Source organism: Schistosoma mansoni, chromosome 1 (genome assembly GCF_000237925.1).
Source record: "Schistosoma mansoni strain Puerto Rico chromosome 1, complete genome".
Taxonomy (NCBI): domain Eukaryota; kingdom Metazoa; phylum Platyhelminthes; class Trematoda; order Strigeidida; family Schistosomatidae; genus Schistosoma; species Schistosoma mansoni.
The window spans coordinates 50,445,918-50,468,919 of NC_031495.1; the positions used below are offsets into that span (position 1 = coordinate 50,445,918).

Below are 23,002 nucleotides of genomic sequence, written 5' to 3' on the forward strand. Positions count from 1 at the left end.
TACTCTGACAAAAATCAAAGTATTACATTTCAAAATACAAGTAGGGAACTAATTAACTTGGAATTAAGCTGATCTATCAGAAAGTAAACAGGAAAATATATTCGACTATTAGATAAGTGAACTTCATATTTAAAACACACCTGGTATACAGTCAATTTTTGTTATAAAAAATTAAAGAAAGTAACAATAAATTTAATATTTATTTATTAATAAACCCGAGAATCATGTTTATTTACTTGTCCAAACATAAATATTGGTACAAGGAAGCACCATATATATATGCGCCACACAAATCTCATTCGATTTGTGTGAGGGCTGTGATACTTCCCAGGTGCCCAAACTGAAGCAGGTGGTTTTCTTAGAGGGGGCCACACCCCGAGCCTTTGAACTAAAGATCTGATCCACAAGGCAGTGGAGCATCGTAGGGAGTTGCAGTCCCATAGTAGCCGATGACCAACGATTGATTCATGCGCCATTTGTTCTCTCAGAATACTGGAGCCCATGTGCACCATTGTTTTGGAATCAGGGTTTCCCAACTCCCCTAGGTGGACGCGTCGTGTCCACCGATCCGGTTAAAGCGCCGGACATTTGCTTTCCGTCCTCTCGATTTTGTTAACAATGCACCCACAACGAGAAGGCAGCAGGACTTCTCTGGCAGAGGCTATATACGCGTGGCCATGTCAGAGCATTTCGAGAAGGAAAGCGGACTCTCCCCACTCTCGGCCGTACCAGGGCATTTGGGGGTGAGAATCTTGTTAAATAAAAAATTACTATAAGTAAACACATTTCAGTCATTAAAAGAAAAAGAAAAACGTATCATAACTTCGATAAAATCTCAGTCTCAGTTGATAACAATTACTTTTTCTGGTTAGCGTTTTTTTACCGAGTTAGTTTTGTACGGGATAGGGTCGCTAACCCTATGTCCAATATCCATTCGTTGTTTTGCTTTTTTTTAAATAAATGCTAACCATATTTATCTTCTTAATGTTATTATGTTTTTGTACATCAATATATAAATCAAAAACAAAAACCTTGTTCAACACTCTTTTTTTCTGATCAAAAAAAAAAAGAAAAATTATAATTTTGTAAACGAAATTTTCCCAAACGTATGTCTGATGAAAAAAACCATTTTAAAAACTAGTTTATTTTATTGTCTGATTTAAAAACAAAAAAAAATTATTTTTTTAGTAGATTTTGAAATCCACAGAATTTTCAGTCATTTAACTGAAAATATCTATTCTGTTAATAATAAATCATTATGAAATAGATGACAGGTTAGAATGTTTGTAATCAGTAGGGATTTATAGTAGTATTGTTTAACGTAAGTTTTAAATAGGTGAATAAATTATTATCAGAAGGGGGTCTAGCTTCAATTTTATTCATGATTTCAACTACATAGAATAAATTATTGTTAATTATAATAAATCACGCAGTATATATTACTGACAAACATAATTCATTCAGAGTAAAAGAAAAAAAATGTGTAAAATAACACATTCAGTTAGATGAGATTTATATTATGAAAGTGGGGGATCGAATGAAGTACAATTCTTTTTTTACCTTTATTATCATGTTTAACATGAAAGGGAAAACAATATTATCACTGTTATTTTAAAAGTGAATAGTGAACTAATATCCTTTCATATGTGAGCTCAGTTGGATTTTTTTTCACAGTAGGAGTTTATTCTTCATTAATTATCAGAAGGGGTTTTGTGGAGATTTAGTATTTTCATAACTGAAAGCGTGAGTCAATTGAAGCTAGATCACCATAGAAAGCCTGGAAACACTAGACGGCCGTTCCACCCTACTGTGAGACCCCTCAGCAGTGCGCATCCACGATCCCGCACTCGCGAGATTCGAACCCAGGACCTGCCAGTCTCGAGCCAGAGCCCTTAACCGATAGACCACTGAGCTGGCATCCAACGGTGTTAATGTATAACTTCAACTGATCCACGAAGTTGAGCAACCATTCACCAATTGTCTCCAGTGAGTTGATATCTCACGACAGACGTGGTTTGAACTCCACTGGTCACTGCTCACTAGAACTCCTGGATGTACTTCTCGAAGTTACTAGTGAGCATATGATTACATTAATTATCAGAAGGGGTTTTGTGGAGATTTAGTATTTTCATAGTTGAAAGCGTGAAAGTGGAGTTCAAACCACGTCTGTCGTGAGATATCAACTCACTGGAGACAATTGGTGAATGGTTGCTCAACTTCGTGGATCAGTTGAAGTTATACATTAACACCGTTGGATGCCAGCTCAGTGGTCTATCGGTTAAGGGCTCTGGCTCGAGACTGGCAGGTCCTGGGTTCGAATCTCCCGAGTGCGGGATCGTGGATGCGCACTGCTGAGGGGTCTCACAGTAGGGTGGAACGGCCGTCTAGTGTTTCCAGGCTTTGTATGGTGATCTAGCTTCAATTGACTCACGCTTGTAGTATCGGTTTATATGTTAAGCCCATATACTTTATTCTAGTTTCTGGCCAAGCTAATTCTCCTACACATTATGAGTCATATTTTGATCTTGTTAAAATAATTCGCTTATTAACCTTGAGTACTTTTTATATGAGCGTATATATGTGCACACTTCGTATCTTATTCAACATATGTCTGTCATTCACTTTTGTCTGATTATAAATATTGAGTAATGCTTGCTCATAGCGAGTTGGCTTCCCCGCCATCTCCAATACGCATTATTTTCGCTTCGCTCAAGAGTTGGCTTCCCAGCCATCTCCACTATACATCATCTTTGCTTTGCTCGCTTACACTTGCTCATGTGCCCACAGCTTTCCGGTCTGCATCATTCACCAATAAAAATGTAGTTGCCGCTCCCTTTTGCCTTCTGATTTTATACATCGTTAAGATTGGTATAATAACGGTTATCGAAGTGAACTATTATTAAAGCACGGCACTACACGCTTTCAACTATTCTTTATTAGTTAATAATAGTATCAATTTACATACCATGCTCTTTTAAACAACTGTTTTGAAGACTAATATTTGAACGAAGAATATTCTTTTCGATAAATTGTCTTCACGTTCTACAATTTTATATCCAAATTAATAATCCGAAAAAATGGACAGGTTTAGGGCAAAGTGCAACGTTTAAAGCATGTAAATTTAGGATTGTCATACCGAATAGAATAAAATTGTTAATGTAATAGTAATAGTAATCTTAGCTATTGGATGACCTAATTTGACTATGTACTTAAGACCTTTCGTAGTCGAATGTAATTCTCTCTTATCTTTATTCACAAATCTTTGTATTATTATTATTCACTTAGTATTGTTTGTTTGAATCTTCCCATTGATGTTTAGGACTGCACTGGTCAGTCTCTTATTGGCATATGTGCATACTGTGCGTATTGCCTCGATATAGCCTTAATTCACAAACATTACCCATCTTTGCTTATTATTATTATTATTATTATTATTGGTTAGACATCATTTTTATTCTCCCCTATACATGATTCATTCACTTCGCATTGATCCCTCCTTATTACGTCTTATTATTATTTTTCACACAATTTATTCTTCCACTCCATCGAATTGCAATTGCACTATTATCTCTCTCACCCTATCTGACCCATATTTATTCTGATCATGGATCCTAAATTTTCACTCAAAATATAATCTGACTCAAGTTAACTTTCTATATGGGTCATATCAACATTAACAATTTTATTCTATTTTGTTTGACAATCCTAAATTTGCATTCTTTAAATGATGTACTTTGCCTTTAACCTGGCCATTATTTCGGATTATTAATTTGGATATATAATTGTAGAACTTAAAGAAAATTTATCGAAAAGAATTTTAAAAAATTAAAAGAAGATTCTGTTACTCAATAAATTCAAAGTATTAAAGTAACCACAATGTGAATGAGAATTTATGTTTGCCTAAATTGTGACATAACAATGCAACTTATGAATTTGTCTATGTAGAAGAGAGAAATACACTTTTTTTAATGAGGAAAGTACGAAGGCCTTAAACAACATTCTAATAATAAATGTAACTAATAATGTACGTTTTTTAGAACCTCATACCTTCAGAATTATGGTTAAATATGTATTAAACAATAAAAATGATGTTTTTCAGTTCAAGAATATTATAGTTACACCCGATAAGTTTAAAAAACGTATGTTCATTTTCTCTATTTTTATTCTAATAGGCTTCACTGAGAAAAATAATGTTAAACCTTTAGAGAAAGTATATTTTGAACTATCTAACTTAGTAAAGATCGTTGCAATACAATTAAAAACATAAGTGAATACTCAGAAGGGGTTTTGTGGAGATTTCAGTATTTTCATAGATGAAATCATGAGTCAATTGAAGCTAGACCATCATGGAAAACCTGGAAGCACTGGATGGCCGTTTCGTCTTATTGTGGGATTCCTAAGCCGTCCAGTGCTTCCAGGTTTTCCATGGTGTTCTAGCTTTAATTGACTCATGATTTCAACTATGAAAATATGTGAACACCATACCAAATGAAATATGTTCACTTTTAGTTATTTTGAGTTATGATACAGTTCGATTACATACATTGTAATCATGATAAATTCAACGAAATAACCAATCATTTCACTGGAGAAGTTTCGTCGTTAATGTACAAAGGAAAATTTATATTGGTAAAAGGGAAGTTATTTTGAAATTATTTCTAATTCGTATTCATTAGTGATAGGTTCATTAAATTAGCCCAATTAACCCAATGAAGTATAATCCTCACTTAAGATTCATGGAGCTTTATTTAATCTTCATTATTTGTCATCAAGTCTTAGTTTTCTTATGTACTGTCTAGTTGATCATAATTTTAATAAATAAACAATACTAAGTGAATTCAAACTTCATCCCATAGCACAAGAAAGTGGCTATCAGGACTCAGTAGAACGAAACGCGCGTCCTGGATTCCACTGCTAGCTACTATCCATCTTTGCTTATAATGCTTGTGAATTAAGGCTATATCGAGGCAATACGCACAGTATGTACATATGCCAATAAGAGACTGACCAGTTGCAATCCTAAGCATCAGTGGGAAGATTCAAGCAAACAATACTAAGTGAATTCTGATTATTTATTGTTATTCATTATTTGTTACAATATATTTTGTCCATTGAATTTATCTCAGATAATATACACAATTCACATACTGTCAAAATGTCTGAGATAAGAGCTTTACAAATTATGATTCCATTTATCTTTATGTTCCTTTCTATAATAACTGGGTTTTTTTTCTAGTTTAAGCTTAAATGACATTACTCATGAAACTTAAAAAACTTAAAGAAATAATGAAAATTTACATCACTTCGGTTTTCCAATCTTCTTCTCTTCATATTAAAACTTCTGACTGGTTGAATTTTGGTTAAAGAACAAAAAAAATTATCATCAATTTTGACAAGTAGACATAATAATTAATTAGTCTACATATATGGCTCACACTGATTTGTTGACATAGTAAAGATAAAAAAATTTAAGTTATACTTTATTAGAAATGAAATATAGTTAAATATCTTGATCCATTTACAAGTTCGTGCGAATATATCTATTCTGAGACGATACAGAATAAGTTAACAAAATCTAGTTGTAAATAGACACTAAATCAGCGTGAAATAAAATTATTTTATATTCACACAATAATAGTACTTACTTATTTTAAATGTATTCGCTGGTCTGTTGTTGACATTAATGATATGTGATATGTGAGTCGAGAGCGGATTTCCTGTAAACTGCTTTTCTAGTCACATCATTTCAGTGAAATTTGATTATGACCAACAGAGAAATCAAGAAAACACGCTTCTTCACATTTTCTTAGCTTCTAGTTCAACGTTGTGATACAACTAATACAGTACTGAAATAAATGGTTTCTTACTTTGGATTAACGAGTCTTTACTTACCATGCCTCACAATTATATAAATATTTCATGTATCAAAAAAACATGCTTTGGAACACCACAATCCGTTGTACTTATATACGATTACAATAGATAAAAAAATTTAAATAAAGAACGAATGATAATATTTGTAACATGCGAACTAAGCAATCTAGTCATTTCGAAATTTCAACACAATATCGACATTGTAAGCAACGAACTGTTCAACAATCAAGGGTAGGCTAACCGTGTTAAAATTTAAGGTTTGAACAAAGTTATCATTTTCAGAAGGGGGTTTTGTGGAGATTTTAGTAATTTTATGTAGTTGAGATCATGAGTCAACCAGGTCTGTTGTGAGATAGGAACTCACTGAAGACAATTGGTGAATGGTTTCTCAATTTCATGGATTGATTAAAGTTAGACATTAACACATTTGGATGCTGGCTCAATGTTCTATCGGTTAAGTGCTCTGGCGCGAGACTGGCAGGTCCTGGGTTCGAATCACGCGAGGCAGGGTCGTGGATGCGCACTGCTGAGGAGTCCCACGATAGGACGAAACGGCCGTTCAGTGCTTCCAGGTTTTCCATGGTGATCTAGCTTCAACTGACTCATGATCTCAACTACATAAATTTATCATTTATATGCTGGAGAAACAAGTCAAGAATATAGGAGATACATTTGTCACATAAAATAATTAAAATAAAAATGGTTACTATACTAAAAGTTAATTTGAGTAGAAATCATTGGATTGTAATCGTAACTAATACAATGCGGTTATGATATATATTTATCACACTATTTGTTTTTGTTACTAAGACACTTGAAGATTAACCACTAGCTCTTAATGAGGTTAGATCTAAGCTATACAATTGTTATGGATCCCGTGAATTTTATTAAAACAAAGCCATATAGTTAATTGATTAATTTCAACGTATTCATTGCATCTCCATAAGAAACTGATTATGATGATTATACAATAAAACACCTAGACTTTTAATAATCATGTTTCAGAAATAACAGTCAGTACAACTTGAAAAGTACACTGATCAACAGCGTTTAAAATTTTCAATATCCTCTAATTCTATTTTTGTGATGAATTCTACTAAAAAGAATTTGATTATAAATTTTGGAAGTTAGTCAGTTTTAAAATGAAAAAAAAAAGAGATAAAGTGAGAATTATCTATTCTGTAGTGAAGTGAGTAACAAATCCCGAGTAAATTAAATGAAATAAGTACACATTTATGCAAAAACTACTTATCGTTATGTAATAGAATGTCAATTACAAATATTAATTATCAGAAGGGGTTTTGTGGAGATTTAGTATTTTTCATAGTTGAAGCGTGAAATAATTGTAGTCTGAAGTGTTTTTGGCCTGTTTCTTTAAAAAAAAGAACGAAACTTACATCTAAAATTCACTTATCGTCATAAATGTATCAGTTGATGTAAAACTTTTCTATATACTTCTATAATTAACAAACGGAAGTTCTTTTAAGTTATTGTTGTATAGCAACTTTCTTACAATCAATTTCGAATATGATTGACTTTTGTTAAGCCCTTTTATTAACTTATTTAACAGATAATACTATTCGAACAGTAACATTTCGCATATTTCTTTGTATTTTTATGATCACATGTGACAGCCAGCACAAATATCGAATACTATTATTAGCCTTTGCCTTGTCTTGCTGTGCCCTTATTCAATTTGACTATAATTTCGCCTCTGTATTTACTTGCTCGCAGACATATTCGCCTATCTGCTCCAAATCCGCTCGATGTACTTGTATCTTTGTGATCTGTGCTATCCGCTAATATACTGTAGTCGCCGCTTCTTATCGCCTTCTGATTTCATACACCATGGGATTTATATAATAACGGTTATCAAGGTGATTGATTAACGAAGCTAAGCCACTACACTAACAAGGTTTGCTTGTGTTAGTATGACTAGTTATCCCATTTTGATATCGAAGTTCAATGATTAACTTGTAGAATACGCTTTAACATGACATTGAATTTGTTTGTTTTTTTTTGTTGCATAGCTTAATATTGTTGAGCAATCAAAAAAAGTTGGCTATGTATAGTAAGAAAGGCTATCAAAAAGCCTTATTAAATGTTTTCAAATTTGAGATGTAAAGTTCACTAGACCGTCAAAGCAATATACATCAGTTAATGTTACAAATGTTTATTTATCCGTTATTTCTGAGTAATATATTTTATAATGGAAAACATGTTCTACTTTAACCAGTTAATTTACCATAGATGTTTCGTGTTCAATTCTTAGTTGAAACTCTTTTACAATGTTCACTCTTCAACTTTAAATTAACATATGTAATACCTGATTTTATGAAATTTTATTGCCTCATAAATTGACTGAGGTAATCCAAACGTTAATAGAAAGTTAAATAAAGCACTGGGTTAAACAACTCTAATGTGAACAAAAGTTGACTGTGCAAATATTACGTATATTTTAAAAGTATTTTATACCGAAACATTTTATACTGACCCTGTTAAACATTTCGTTATTTTTGTTTAAAGGCATTGTATCAACCATCGATGTATTCATCTGGAATCCCAAGAAATTCACAATCTTCTGAAACAACATCCTCATCGATACTTTCCAATCAAGTCACTGATTCACAAAGTAAAAATAAATCAAAACAGTCCTTTCACTTAAATTCTTTATGTGACCACTCAGCAACAAATCCATGTGAAGCACTTCCTGATAGATCATTGATTCCTATTGGTCCACCATTATGCCTACCACCATCATCATCTTTTAGTATTGAACAAAATACTGGTTGCATATTAGGCATACGAAGTGCATGCTGTAGAAAGTCACATTACATCAGTTCAGTAATTGGATTCACTGTGATTGTTTTATTATTCGGCTTAGTACTGGTCCAAATGTACAAACCGCATGTAGCAACACCAAAGAAAATATCACCACCAACATCAACGTATTCCAAACAAAGCAGTTCACAAGTTTTAGCGAACAAAATTCCATATTTATCAACTCCAATAGGTTTTTTTCTTCCTTATTATGAATTATTGATCCGTGACCATAGTAATCGACTAAATGAAGACTGGCTTGAATGGACAAAACGTAATGAGCTGGCTATGCGTGGACGCGTACTCAACTATCTGTCAAGATTTAAACATGAATTGGTTAGTTCAAATAATTCTGTGAATTATTTATTATTTTTCTATATAAAGTGTTTGAAATCACGTCAGGTGGGAGGATACAACTTACAATAAAGTAATATTACTTTTTGTGCAAACAAAGCTGAGAACATATTATGTAACAGTATCGAAGACTCTAACAAACATTTCTGTTACAAAAGACTAGATAATAATAATATTGTTTCATTCTTAAGTTGGTACATCACAGGTAATATGTTTTTTTCGCTCTAATAGGGGTTCATAGAAATAAGTGTTGAAACTCCAACTTTCGCTCTGTTCAGAAGTATTTATAGTTGTATAAAGTTTGAAATTTCAGCACCCGAAATGCAATATATTATTTTTCACTGGTAGACTGAAGGTATGTTGGTTACTTCAGGTATTTTATTTTAAACTGTTAAGCCACGCCTCTAAATCTGACTATTCTTACATCGACATGCGAAACCATAAAATACTATGAATCGTTATATAAAAGCTTCTTTTGCAAAATCAAGTAAACGAATTTGCACAGAGTTTTCAGGTTATATAAACAGTCATTTTGGTGAGCATGAACATGTTATGAAATACGGCTTTCTAGAAAATATAAGTAAAGGTGGTCAGAACTTCTGCATAAAATGTTTGTTTCATTGCCCAAAGTTTAATTAGTAAGTCCCTGTAGAAAGTTCACTTTAGGCACATTTACTATTGTTTTAATTTTAACATGGCTGATAGTTTCATAAAGACGTTTTTTTGAAAGCAATTACCTAATGGAACTGACATACAGTGAAGATCATTTCTGAAAACATTACTTATCGTTAGATAGTTTAAGGAAGTTAGTAATAAACCCTGGACCCATATTTAGAGCTAGTAATGGTTGTCAATATGATATACCAGCAAATTGCTAGAAATCCGAAATCTTGTTTATTGTCTTAAAACTATCATGTTCACTAAAGGATCTTCATATTCCAGCTTGAGTTTGATGTGGAATGATGGATGGATATTCCTGAAAGTTCCACACCAGGAGAAAATAGTTATCAAGTGGTCTTTAATTTTTAATGGTTTTCCAGGTAATGAAAGTCAGTGGTGAAGATCACTCAGGTTATTTAGCGTAAAGCAGTGTATTGACATCACAATAGATGAAGGATACCGTTACTGTAAGAATACTATCAGACAGACAGTTAGCTTTTAATACACGCTATCAAGTTGGTTACTTTTTATTCTAACACAAAAGATATTGACATCTAAATGAAACAAACCGTTTTTCCTTATGATAAAGACTTTTCAAAACTCACTCTAGATAAAAATCTTAAAATCTCTAGCATTCATCTCTGAATACATTATTGCTTCACATTCTCTACAAAATAGGATACTGTTTAAATATCTAAATTTCAATATTTCAATAGTGAAAAATGCCTACCTTACTACTTATTTCAGTAATGTTATCTTTATACAAATATCAAACTTCGTTTTGTATTCTTTTGGACATTCTCCCCTAATATATTTCATCATGACAATATTTTTTCAGGACACTATCTGTAACAAAATATTTAATATTGATATTCTGTAAAAATTAGTTCCAACAATTGTCATTAATTTTGTTACTAATGGTGTGACCTCTTGTCTTGTTATGACTGCTATTGAACTTCTAACATGAACATGTTATTGACAATAATTCGTTAACTGACTGTTCTTACTTACTCATTATTCATTTTGGTTTCCCTAAAAACAAAAAAAACTGTGAATCTCACAGTTCTTCAGTTTTCATTAATTTACTTTTGATATATTTACATATGTATTCCAATTGTTACTTTAACAATTTACATTCTGGGAATTTATTACTGACGATGAATCATACAAGAACAAACAACTAAAACAAAAGCCTGTCATGATTTTATGAGTTCTTGAAGGTTAACCATTCTAATTTGTCACAAAAGAGAAACTATCTATGTATTGTTATTGAATGACTGATTTATTTAATATACAATCTGGCTAAATAAATAGAAAGTAAATTTTGGTGAGAAACATAAAAACGAAAGTGAAAAATAAACAAAGTTCAAATCTATGTATACTATTACAGCTTATTGACTGATGGAAGCTTTTACAATCCAATGATCATTTTGGTATAATCTAACCCAAGGCTTTTCTGTATTGATTCCACAACATTACTACGAAACATTTCATCAGTTTATTGGATACTAAAATGTAACTTAACAAATATGGTTAGTTCGTAAGAAAACTCTTTTCTTCATATATCAGCTAGGAAGTGAATATATTCTTTAAACACCTAAAAACATGGGTATGTCTATACAAGATACGTTACTCTTAATTACATTATAGATGAATTGAAGTATATGTGGAAATAAAGAGAACCCGTTAAGTAACTGCAGAGGTACTGTTTATTATTCATCAATGTATTCTATATAAGAAGCATATCAGAGACATGTAAATATATCTATATATACAGCTTAAAATTGGCTGACTTAAAAAACCATTTATAACATAGAATTCACTAAAAGGATGTATACATTGAATGTCGAGCTTATTTTCAGTTTCAGAGGTTCATTAGTATGACATTGTAGACTAACATACCTATTGGTGGTTGATCTGAGAACATTAATTTTGTAAGCATCTTATTCACTCCGAGTAAACGAGACGATAGAAGGTAATGTATATCCATTACTTAAAATCAGTGTAAAACAACAAACTTCCTCATTAATTCCTATAAAATATACTTATCTTCATTATTATCACATATGGTTACAGTTTACTGAACACTTTTGTAATAAATTAGAAGCAAATGATATCAGTAAAAGTTTTTTTAACAAACAAGCTGAGTACTCTTGAATTTTTCAGACATTCAGTCAGCTGTAACTAATTCTCATAAATATTTGTAGTACTACTAATTAAATTTCCAACATGTCTGTTATTTTCATCCACATATATATTCTACTGATACTTTTTTTAAAGGGACATTTAGTTGAAATACTTCGAGATTTTGAAAACGTCCGTTATGTTATATGATTCAAAAAACCCCAATAATTTAGGATTCATCTATAAGTACACTTGTATTTCATATTATAAGCAATAATTAACTACATTTATCTGTGTATCATTACTTTATTATGTTTCTCTGAGTTGTTAAGTTTCGAAGACCAGGCATTAGTGTTCTGATACTGAATGAACATTGCAATCAATATATGTCATAGATTACATTGACTGTTTTTAGTCAAATGAATTTGATTATAATATTCAATATGAATATGTAGTTCTATGTGAAAAACGTTTTTAGCGTTTTAAAATAATAAAATATCTTACCTACTAACGCCTGTTACCCTTCGCGGAGGAGCATAGGCCGCACACCAGCATACTCCATCCAACCCTGTCCTGGACAATACTTTCCAGTTAACATTCATCCTTATCATATCTGCTTCTATTTCCGGGCATAATGTGTTCTTTGGCCTTCTTCTTTTCCGCTTCCCTTCCGGATTCCAAGTTAAAGCTTGCCTCATGATGCAGTTTGGTGATTTCCTCAATGTATGTCCTATCCACTTCCAACGTCTTTCCCTAATTTTCTCTTCAGCTGGAAGCTGGTTTGTCCTCTCCCATAGTAGGCAGTTGCTGATGGTACCCGGGCAATGAGTATTGTGTAGACAACTGTTTATAAATACTTGTACCTTCTTGACGATGGTTGTAATTAAAATATCTAGTATGCAATTTACATGTGAATTAGGCAGTAGGTAGCGTTAAATCACTCTAATTATTATTAACAAAATCAGTATAAGTAATATAAAGTGTAAGGAACAATATTATCAATAATGTTTGAAATTATAGGGATTAAGAGATGATAAAACTGGATGAATGTTAAATATTTTAAGTGTTTAGAAAAAAGATTATGAAATCAAATATGTTTGATTTACAATAATTTAAAGAAACAGGGATTGCAACGAATCTTGAAAACATTCATAAGTAAAGCTTTCTGAAAAACAAGCAACATTCTTTAAAAAGATTTAATTAGAATCAAAGATGAGATCTATTTTGCATGCACATAAAATTGTGTCTGCAGACTAGAATGTGTCTATTGTGATGTAGTCTATGGTAAATAGTCATTTAGAGAAATCTGCACTGAGCTGCACAAAAGACCTAATAGTTCTGTAGAGCTGAAAAATTTACAAATTAAACCGGCTATAGCATCCCGTGCCATTTCACAATAATCATCAATTCGGTATTAAAAATATCAAAACAATTCAAAAATGTTTTCCTAGCTAATAAGGAGAAATGAGTTGCCGAAGCATCTTATATGATATTAAATCCCCCTGCCTCTCATCATGGAAGAAGGTTTGACCATTCATCCAATGTAGAGTAGTTTCCAAACAAAAATATCTAATCCTAGATTGATAGTGTTTAGGAGTGGAATTTAGGACACTCAGTTCGTCCTATTTGGGACTCGTTAACTGGAGATTGATAGATTTCAGTCCTAAAGATCAATGGAAAAATACAAACAAACAACGCATATGAGAATCACATTGAATTATGTCAATTTTACACACTACACAAAAGTTTTAACTCCACTACTTCGTATTACAAATTATACATTTTCCTTACTCACTATCATATACAAATAAATACGTTGATGTATAAATTCAGTTTTCATTGTTTGTTTGAATCTTCCCACTGATGTCGAGGATTCAAATTGATCAGTCTCTTGTTGGCATATAGTGTATCCTGTGAGGATTGCCTCGATATCGCCTTCACTCACAAGAATTATAAGCAAAGATGAATGATGGCTAGCAGTAGAATCCTGTACGTGCGATTCGTCCTATTTGGGACTCGTCAGCCAGATGTATCTGCGTCCCAGAGTTAGTGTTCACTTCAGGACTCGAACTCAGTACCTTTCCTTTCAAACGCCACAGGATGCACATATAGCAATAAGAGACTGATGAATTTGAATCCTCGGCATCAATGGGAAGATTCAAACAAACAATACGAAATGAATTTAGACTTCACTCCACTGCACAAGTTAGTGACTATCAGGACTCAGTAGCTAAGTGGATAACGCGATGGCGATTGAAGCTAACGGCACTGGTTTGGAGTCCTGGAGTGGACATCAGTTATGAGATGTAAGTACATCCAGCTGACGAGTTCGAAATAGGAAGATTCCACTGCTAGCCACCATCCATTTTTGCTTATAAATACAACGATGTCTTATACAAAATTGCCCTGATCAAAAATAACATGACATTGATCTGTCTAGACGTGTTATGATTTTCCATTGTACTAAAAATATTTTACATTTAATCTCTTTTACCATTTACACTAGTATTAATTTATTTCGGTTAATTTTCTAAAACTTTTCAGGAATATTACAATGTTTAGAAGGCGATGAACCTAAATTCATTCTATAAAATTATTAACTCTTCAATTTAATGAAATTTTTTTATTCTTTGACAACTTTAATGCCGTTTGTAATTCATCCAATATAATAAGTTCAACTTACTGTTAACCAAGTATGTTTTTTGTAATAGGAGAATATGTAAATGATGCTGAACGTCATAAGTTTTTTTGTGTACAGTAATAAAAAAAATGTATAAAACGAAATAAACCTGAAGTGCAATATGATTAATCACAGATTACGTAAATGTAGATCAGGAAAGTTTGGAAAATTATCACGTAAACAAATGCAAAATATAATGATATGCAAGTCCACAACTGGGATATTAGATCTAAATACCTGTAATATCAATCTATAAATACGTAATTAAATCTACAACATACATGACAGAAGATTTCTCAGTAGTTAAATGATTTCTAACTCTAGTTAGAAATTTATTTTAATTATTCTTGTCAGGTACACTGGTGAGATGTAAAAACCATAACTTACTCTTCATTAACTATAAAGATAAGTGATGTACTAAATGTCGGGCAGTTAGGTAGTGGCTTGTATTATGTCAAGCTCACGTACATTATGTTATGCTTTGGAAAGACCAATTTATTCATTCTTTTCAAACCACAATTCGCTTATTAACCCTGACTGTTTTATATGGTCGTATATGTATTAATTGCTTACCCTATTCATTACGTGTCTGTAACTTATTTTTGTCTGAATATAAATATTGAGTCACACTTCGCCAAAAAGAGTTTGTTAACTCGCCATCTCCATTGCACGTCACTTCGTTTCGCTCTCTTCTCTTCGCTTCCTTCACTTCGTTTCTCTGATTGTCTGTCTGGATCAACGTGTACACGAAATATACGTATTCAGAATTTATTGTCCTATTTGACTTATTTAATTTCGTTATTCTCTCACGCGAATTAAGTCGATAAAAATATACGGGGGTTATCAGCATGTGTATTTCGATAAAAATCAGCATACAATTTAATTGATGAATTAAATACTATGTCTCATTGTTTATCTATACCTTGTGTTAGGTAATTAAAATGGTAAATTGTTAGGGAGAGATTTCACATTTTCGGTTCACTTGAAAGTTTTACTGTGTTGTTAAGATGTGTACGTCGCTGAGTTCCAGATAATCTCAAAATATTGGTTTCTGTCGTACATTAATATATATTTTATAGATTTTCCTGCTTTGAATGAAATGGTCAAACTTTGAATAAGATTTCCAAAATCTGAACTAACAGACTGAAATTCTTTAATTTATCTTCAAATACATATCAGAACAGGGTTTCATATCTAAAATAGCGTCATTCAATGAGATGGCTGATCATCGGGATGATGATTAATTTTATGTTGTAAACAAATCTAAAATTGTATGACATAATTGCCAAGGATCATTGTGATCAGCTAATTATAATGTAAAGCGAATTCTAATTTTTGTATGTAATTGGGAATAGGATTAAGGATAAAAACACTGTTATTAGTTTATAATGTCTGATGATAAAAAAAGACTTCTGGGCAACTGAAAAAATATTCTACCATGTTTCGTAATATTTAGCTGTTTTTATGTAAATTTTACTCAAATACTAACCTATGTCAAAAGTTGAGAATGTTAGATTATCTGCATAGCAACCACAGTTTATTGTAAATTTCACTGGTGAGTTCTAAAACACTAACTGAACAAATATTTCACCAAATTTCTGAACACTTTCCTTTATTTTTAGGAAAAGTAAAATAAGGGTGAATAAGTATAATTGCCAAGTTGATTAAAAAAATTACATCATCCTGACATGAATACAGCCTTTAGAGTAACTTTTTATATCCTGTCTGGTTTACTTCATAGTTTACGTGTTTGTCTATTACATATGACTGAATTTATTCAACTTTCATCTCACCAAACCAAACTTGGAATTCTTACAATTGACAACTAATAAAATGATCAACTTCGTCTTTTGTTTATATGTTTTTTTAAAGTGATTTATCTATACTGTAGTATGAATATTTACATTTGTTTAATAATCATGTACTTATCTAGTTACGTATTATCGTTTTGCATTTTCTACGTCAACCCTACGAATATAATGTTCAAGTGTATTTCCTCAATTAATTTTTAAATGTTCTATCTCTATGATTCTATTATATCTTGTGGCTGAGTGGATGTCCAATTAATGTATGACGTGATAAGTTAAGTCCAGTTAAGTCCAAAACACTATTAACAGCCTCTGCGGTATGAATCATTGTATTTCAAACATACTGAGTTTATACACCAAACAGACTGACTACATCGTACCAATAAAATAGGAAATAACATTTGTACAAGATTTATTCAAATGTGGATGTGAATGTGGGGGGCTAGGGATAACTCAAGAATGGTATACCGTACAATATTAGTCTATAGGTCAAAATAAAGCTTATAATAAGGGGAACATGAGTATGAACAGTTTAGTTATTTAGCAATTATACCATAATAAATATATGCATAACACTGGTCCATAAATGAATGCCAAAGTTACCATTCACTATGGTTATCGGGATACAACAGATTCGACACTCATTAATCTGATATTCAGTTGTTATTTAATTTCAATATCTTTTCCTGTAGACTATCATAAATCTAACGTAACGAAAATACCATATTCCAGGTTTCAAAAATATTCGTATGAAACATACAGTACTTGAAGCCATTCGTTGACTTTCCTTGTGGATACACGAGTTTGTCGCTACACCGAATCATTTACAGTAAACTATCAATAACAAAGTAAATTTCTCTCCCTATCTTCATTTTGAAATGTTAACACTTAATAAGTTACAAACTGTGTAGAAAGTTTTAGTTTACATTTTACCCCCCAAAAATGTCAAATCCTGTATCTTTATTCACTGTTAAAATAATATCCGTACTAATGAACATATTTTCGTAATCACATACAAACTAGTGATAACTAGGTAGATAACTAACACCAATATAATTTGATAGAGATTAAGTCTCTTTAACTTTCAATAAAACTGATTATTATTGAGATAATTAAACGATGTTCTTATTTATGCCACATGATTTAAGAAATATGGTTAACAGTGTGTGGAAATTTTTCTGTTTAACATAAAATTTTCTTTATTTCTACTTACTATTATGGTAGCTTAACTTACAAACGGATGTTAAGTAAATCGCCAGTGAAAACTTGTGAGCACTGGATAATTAGTTTGCCATGGTACGGGAATTTTTAACAGTTTCCTTCCTTAATCTTACACCCGAGAATCGAATAATTTTCAAAGTATCGAATAGTTATTTTAACAGCTGACACACACAAATATCGGTGGATAAAATTCTTAAGGCAATAAAATAAAACGATGCTAAATTCACTCACTTTCTGTTATTTAAATTTCATTTAATCGGTGTGCAGTTCTGTATAAATGCCTCCTAACAGAAATCTACAAGTATATAGGAACTGTGAACAAGTGAATAAATCGACATCTGTCCACGCCTGAATACATATATGTCAATAAATGAATAAGTGTTTACTTTTACGATTTATTCCCTTTCCACGCACTAAACTACTACTTAAGTAGTATGTAAAATCAATCAATATATGATAGTTAAATTTCTCTCATAGATGACCATGAATTGATTTTAGTGAAAGATTTTCGAATCAAACTACAATGATGGATATTTGTGTGTATATATGCGTGTTTGGTTGATATTTGATACACCCGGAGATTTTTTTAATGCAACTTCTTTATAACTGTCTTCTACGATTAACCTCTTGATAATATTACATATTTATGCTACAAATAACCATTATATCAAATGACAAGATATCAAAAGGAAAATGAGGATTGTAGTTTTGAAATAAAGATAAGCAGAAAAATCAAATAAATCAAATTTGGCTTCTTTTTCAATTCAGTTTTGTTTTGATTAACAGTAAAGTTACAATACAATAAAAAGGTTTGAAATTAATTGCTGTTCATATTTATGTATAGTACGTAGACATGTTAACTTTGTTAATGTTCATTTGTGTAGAAAAATGAACATTTCTCTTCAGTCATGTAATTAAAAATAATGTTTACCAATATTTGGTATCAGTTAAATTAATTTTTACAATCCATACAATATTATCTAAAAGAACCAACATTGTATACGATTTTTATGTAGAGTTGAACAATGGCTAATATTGTAATTCAGGATGAGCGTCTCATTCAATTTGTAACTCGTTAAATGAACGTGCTTGTGTTCAAGTGTCGATATTCACTCTAGGACGATGATTTTTCATTGTTCGTAAAAACAAAACAGATTGTTTGTTATTGTTGAAAATAATTTAGTATATACAAATCAGTTAATAAAGATGAAAATTAAACAAGTACTATATAAGAACTTTCGTCGAAATTAGAGCGAATGGTTTCACTGTATTTGGGCGCCGAGTTGATATAAGACATTAAATAAGAATAATATAGTTGTAAAATCTCATTCATTCGCTGAGATTTTACAAATATATTATTCCTATATAATGTATAAACAAGTATTATATGTCAGTATCCGTTTAAAGTAAACACTCATGAACTATCAGCTTAAATTGTGTCCACTCGTAGTGATATACTTTAATTTTATTAGGTTTTTTAGCTGCATTTTGAAAACCGAAAGATATATTTTTGTACTTCACTCCCAATTTAGATTAGCTTCATTAATAGACTGATCAACTTTGTTAAGACATTCGGTTCTTTATATACTTACTTTGATATTATTTGTAACCATACTTTTATAGTATTGTTGTTATTGGACAGTAATTATCGCCAGCTGGTTAATTTCAAGAAAGACATGAAAATGGGAATTCCAAAATCTTATTGTGTTCTTATTCTTCAATGAAATAAACTTTAGAGTAATTTATCAAGTTAATCAACAAAGTATATTATATTTTCAGAACTATAGCATTAGGCTTTAGGAGATTTAATTAGAAATTAATGTCATTCATGAACTTAGAATCAGTTTACATACTTAGTCTTTGGATATAGATTTATTCCATGAAAGATTGTGATATTTGTTGAGTGATCAAAATGAAGAAGATTGACACTGGTAGATTCGTTAACTGAGAAGACAACAAGAACCTGTCTTATACCAAAAATGTTAATTGACAACAAGCACTAGACAGTAGAAACTGATATTTTTAAATAACCAAATAAAGAACATATAGACAACTAACATTGCCACTGCCATTGAATACAAACATCATGTAATGAAAAATTGAGAAAGGGAAAGGCAAGAAATGTTTATGCATTAAATATTCATCAAAATAATATGATTACCAGTCATTTTTGTAAACAAAAACTACTGTCAGAATGGGTTTCGTGGATATTATAGTAATTTTAATAGTTGAGATCATGAAGGAATTGAAGCTAGACCGCAATGGAAAACCTGAAACTCCTCAGCAGTGCGCATCCATGATCGCACAATAGGACGAAATGGCCGTCCAGTGCTTCCAGGTTTACCATGGTGGCCTAACTTCAAGTGGTTCATGATCTCAACTATTAAAAAAAAATACTGTGTCAAAACAATTTATATGAATCAGTAACCAGTCAATAAATTTATAACATAATTATAAGATACGATAACATTCTTATGTTACCATTGAATAAACTAAGTTAAAATAAAACATAAAATGTACTAAAATCAGTACTCATTTCAATAACTTCATCTTTGTATAAAAAAGCTTTTATTATACATTTTCAAACAGATCTCTCTTCTTGTTACTACTCCATTTTATTACAAAAGTAAGTTTATGTACATTTATATAATAAATAAGTAATATATATTTACATTGTAAAAAAGAATAGAGACTTATGAAATCTTACGAATAATATTTTCTGAAGGAAGCCAAAAACTTTTTTTTCAATCTTACAAATCTTTATATGGATTATTGATTTTTCCAGACTAGATTCTGATTTCATTATTCGAATGAATTATTAAAAGACCTTTGAGTTGCTTTTATTAATGAATGTACAGGAATAAGCATTACCTCATACATTCAATCATATATATATATACACAGTCCTAGGTTTAACCCTAGAAACAAATGTATACTTAGATCCTATCTATTAGAATAAAACTATATGGTTAAATGAACGTGAATGTACATTATTAAACTTGGTTTTCAAAAATTATTCAAAGTGGTTTTCGATTTAATAATTATATTAGAATAAATATTATATTTAATAATAGTAACCTCGTGAGTAAATGTAAAAACAAATTGAACAAAACTACCTTCGAATAGATATGATAGTTTTATTTTAAACATTTCTTTCCGCGTCAAATTTAAATTTCATCAGAATGGAATAAAACGGATTCATTTTTATAAATTTCCAGAAAGTTACCTCTACAGAATGACATTAGCAGATGAACCACGAACTGGACATAATCTTATAAACTTTTTATTGATCTATAGTTTGTAATCACTAACCTGAATTGGAATAACTTCACAACTTTCATTTATCACGTTGAGCACAAAATATATGGATAACTCTCCCGGAATTCATCAAAAAATATTTCTAACATGAACTCATGATATTTTGTGTCACCAGTCATAATTATAACTTTATTGAAATGGTTACGTTTTACGATTTTTAATAATGATTTAGCAATTTTTGACAATTTAGTTCAAGAGTCGATCTAAGCTAGACCACCACTTAAAACCTGGAAGCGTTGTACGGCCGTTTCGTTCCAGTATGAGATTCCTAAGCAGTGTGCACCCACGATTTAGCACGAGGGAATCAAACCCAAGATCTTCAACCTTGTGCGCGAACGCCTAATCTCTAAACTGCTGAACCAGCATCGAATGGTGTTAATGTCTAATTTCAATGGATTCATGATCATGCGGAATTCACAAAGGAAACAATCCATGATGGTTTTATGATATCCTGGACGTTACTGATTCAAACTTAAACTAGATCTGTTTAAACTAAAAATGACATACGTTTAATAACACAATCATTCACTGAAGTAATTTCGAGGAAATATGTATTATTAATATAAAGGATTCCTGGAGATTGTAGAATTTTCACAGTGTAAGTTACGAACTGATCTTAGCTGTACCACTATTCAAAACCTGGAAAAAGAATATCATACACAGTATTGTCGTTTGATTGGACTAAGACATTAACATCGATGGATGCCATTTCAGTGGCCTAGAGGTCAAGCGTTCATGAGAAACCGAAGGTACTAGGTTTGAATCCCAGATATGAGGTTATGAATTTACAATGCTGTAGAGCACCATACTAAAGCAAGATGATCATTTAGTGCTTTCGGGTTTTCACTGGTTATCTAGTTAGTATCAGTTCATGGTTTAAACTGTAAAAATACACGTTAATTGATTAGTTAAGCTGCCTGTGAAAAATTGGTTCGATATAAAGGTACGTTTTAGTATTATCTGACTATACTCTAGTCAATTTGTGTCATTTTTCAGCTTATGAAAAAATTAAAGATATCACCTCAATAATGTTGACCTAACAACCAAACATTGTATTCTGATACTTCTCTTTGTTAAATAAGAATGATTTCTATTTTATTAGTTAGACAAAGAAAAAGAACCTGTAAATCATTGATAAACTATAACTTGTTACCATGATCTAAAATCACCCATTTATCTAAAACACAATTATATATCTGTTTAGTTTTATTCAATTCAAATAGAAAGGTGAATCCAATAATTAATATTAGGAAACAATAAATTCTTTGGATCATCTATGTAACTGAAAAAATAAAGAAAAATTTGACGTCCCATTTTTAAGACAGTAAAATTATGTCTGTCTAAAATATTCGATGCATAATTTTTTGTCTTTTAAATTTCTTACTGTAATATATAAAAGATACCATAGTTCCGTCTATGTTATAAATTAAAATAAAACAGGGGGTAATTCAAGCAGAACAATTATGGAATCAATTAAATTTGATTCTTTTTTCTTTCGTACACTAGTTATCTGAAAATTTTTTTAGATATATTTAATCAACAACATTGAAAGAATATAAGGAAGTGAAAATAGTTGATTGAATTTATTTTATTTATTTATTTGAACACATAAATATTGGTACAAAGGGGAACCAGATTTATATGCGCCACACAAATCTCACTCGGTTTGTGTGAGGACTGAACTACTGCCCGGGTGCCCAGACTGAAGCAGGTGGTTTTCTTAGAGGGGGCCACACCCCGAGCCTTTGACCTACAAATTTGATCCACAAGGCAGTGGAGCATAGTAAGAAGATGCAGTCCCATAGTAGCCAATGACCAACGATTGATTCATGCGCCATTTGTTCCCTTAAGATATTGGAGCCCATGTGCACCATTGGTTTGGAATCAGGGTTTCCCAACTCCCCTAGGGGGACTCGCCGCGCCCACCAGCCCGGTTAAAGCGCCGGACATTCGCTTTTCGTCCTCTCAATTTCGTAAACAACAGTAATGCCACGAGAAGGCAGTGAGTAGGACTTCCCTTGGAGAGGCTATATACGCGTGGCCATGTGAGAGCATTTCGAAAGGGAGAGCGGACTGTCCCAACTCTCGGCCATACCAGGGCAAGTATATAAGTTTATAAAAATTACAAGTAGACTAAGTTGTA

General features: G+C 31.6%; 1 protein-coding gene across 1 annotated transcript in view; it reads left to right on the forward strand.

Moving 5' to 3' along the window:
- The window catches only part of Smp_148740 (hypothetical protein), a gene marked incomplete at both ends in the record, with an annotated part of 153,904 nt that overhangs the window by 121,246 nt on the left and 9,656 nt on the right, over positions 1–23,002 (forward strand). Inside the window, one exon of the mRNA XM_018794744.1 lies at positions 8,401–9,030. Within this exon, the coding sequence (XP_018649125.1) occupies positions 8,401–9,030 (630 nt within the window). The remainder of the gene's footprint in view (positions 1–8,400; positions 9,031–23,002) is intronic.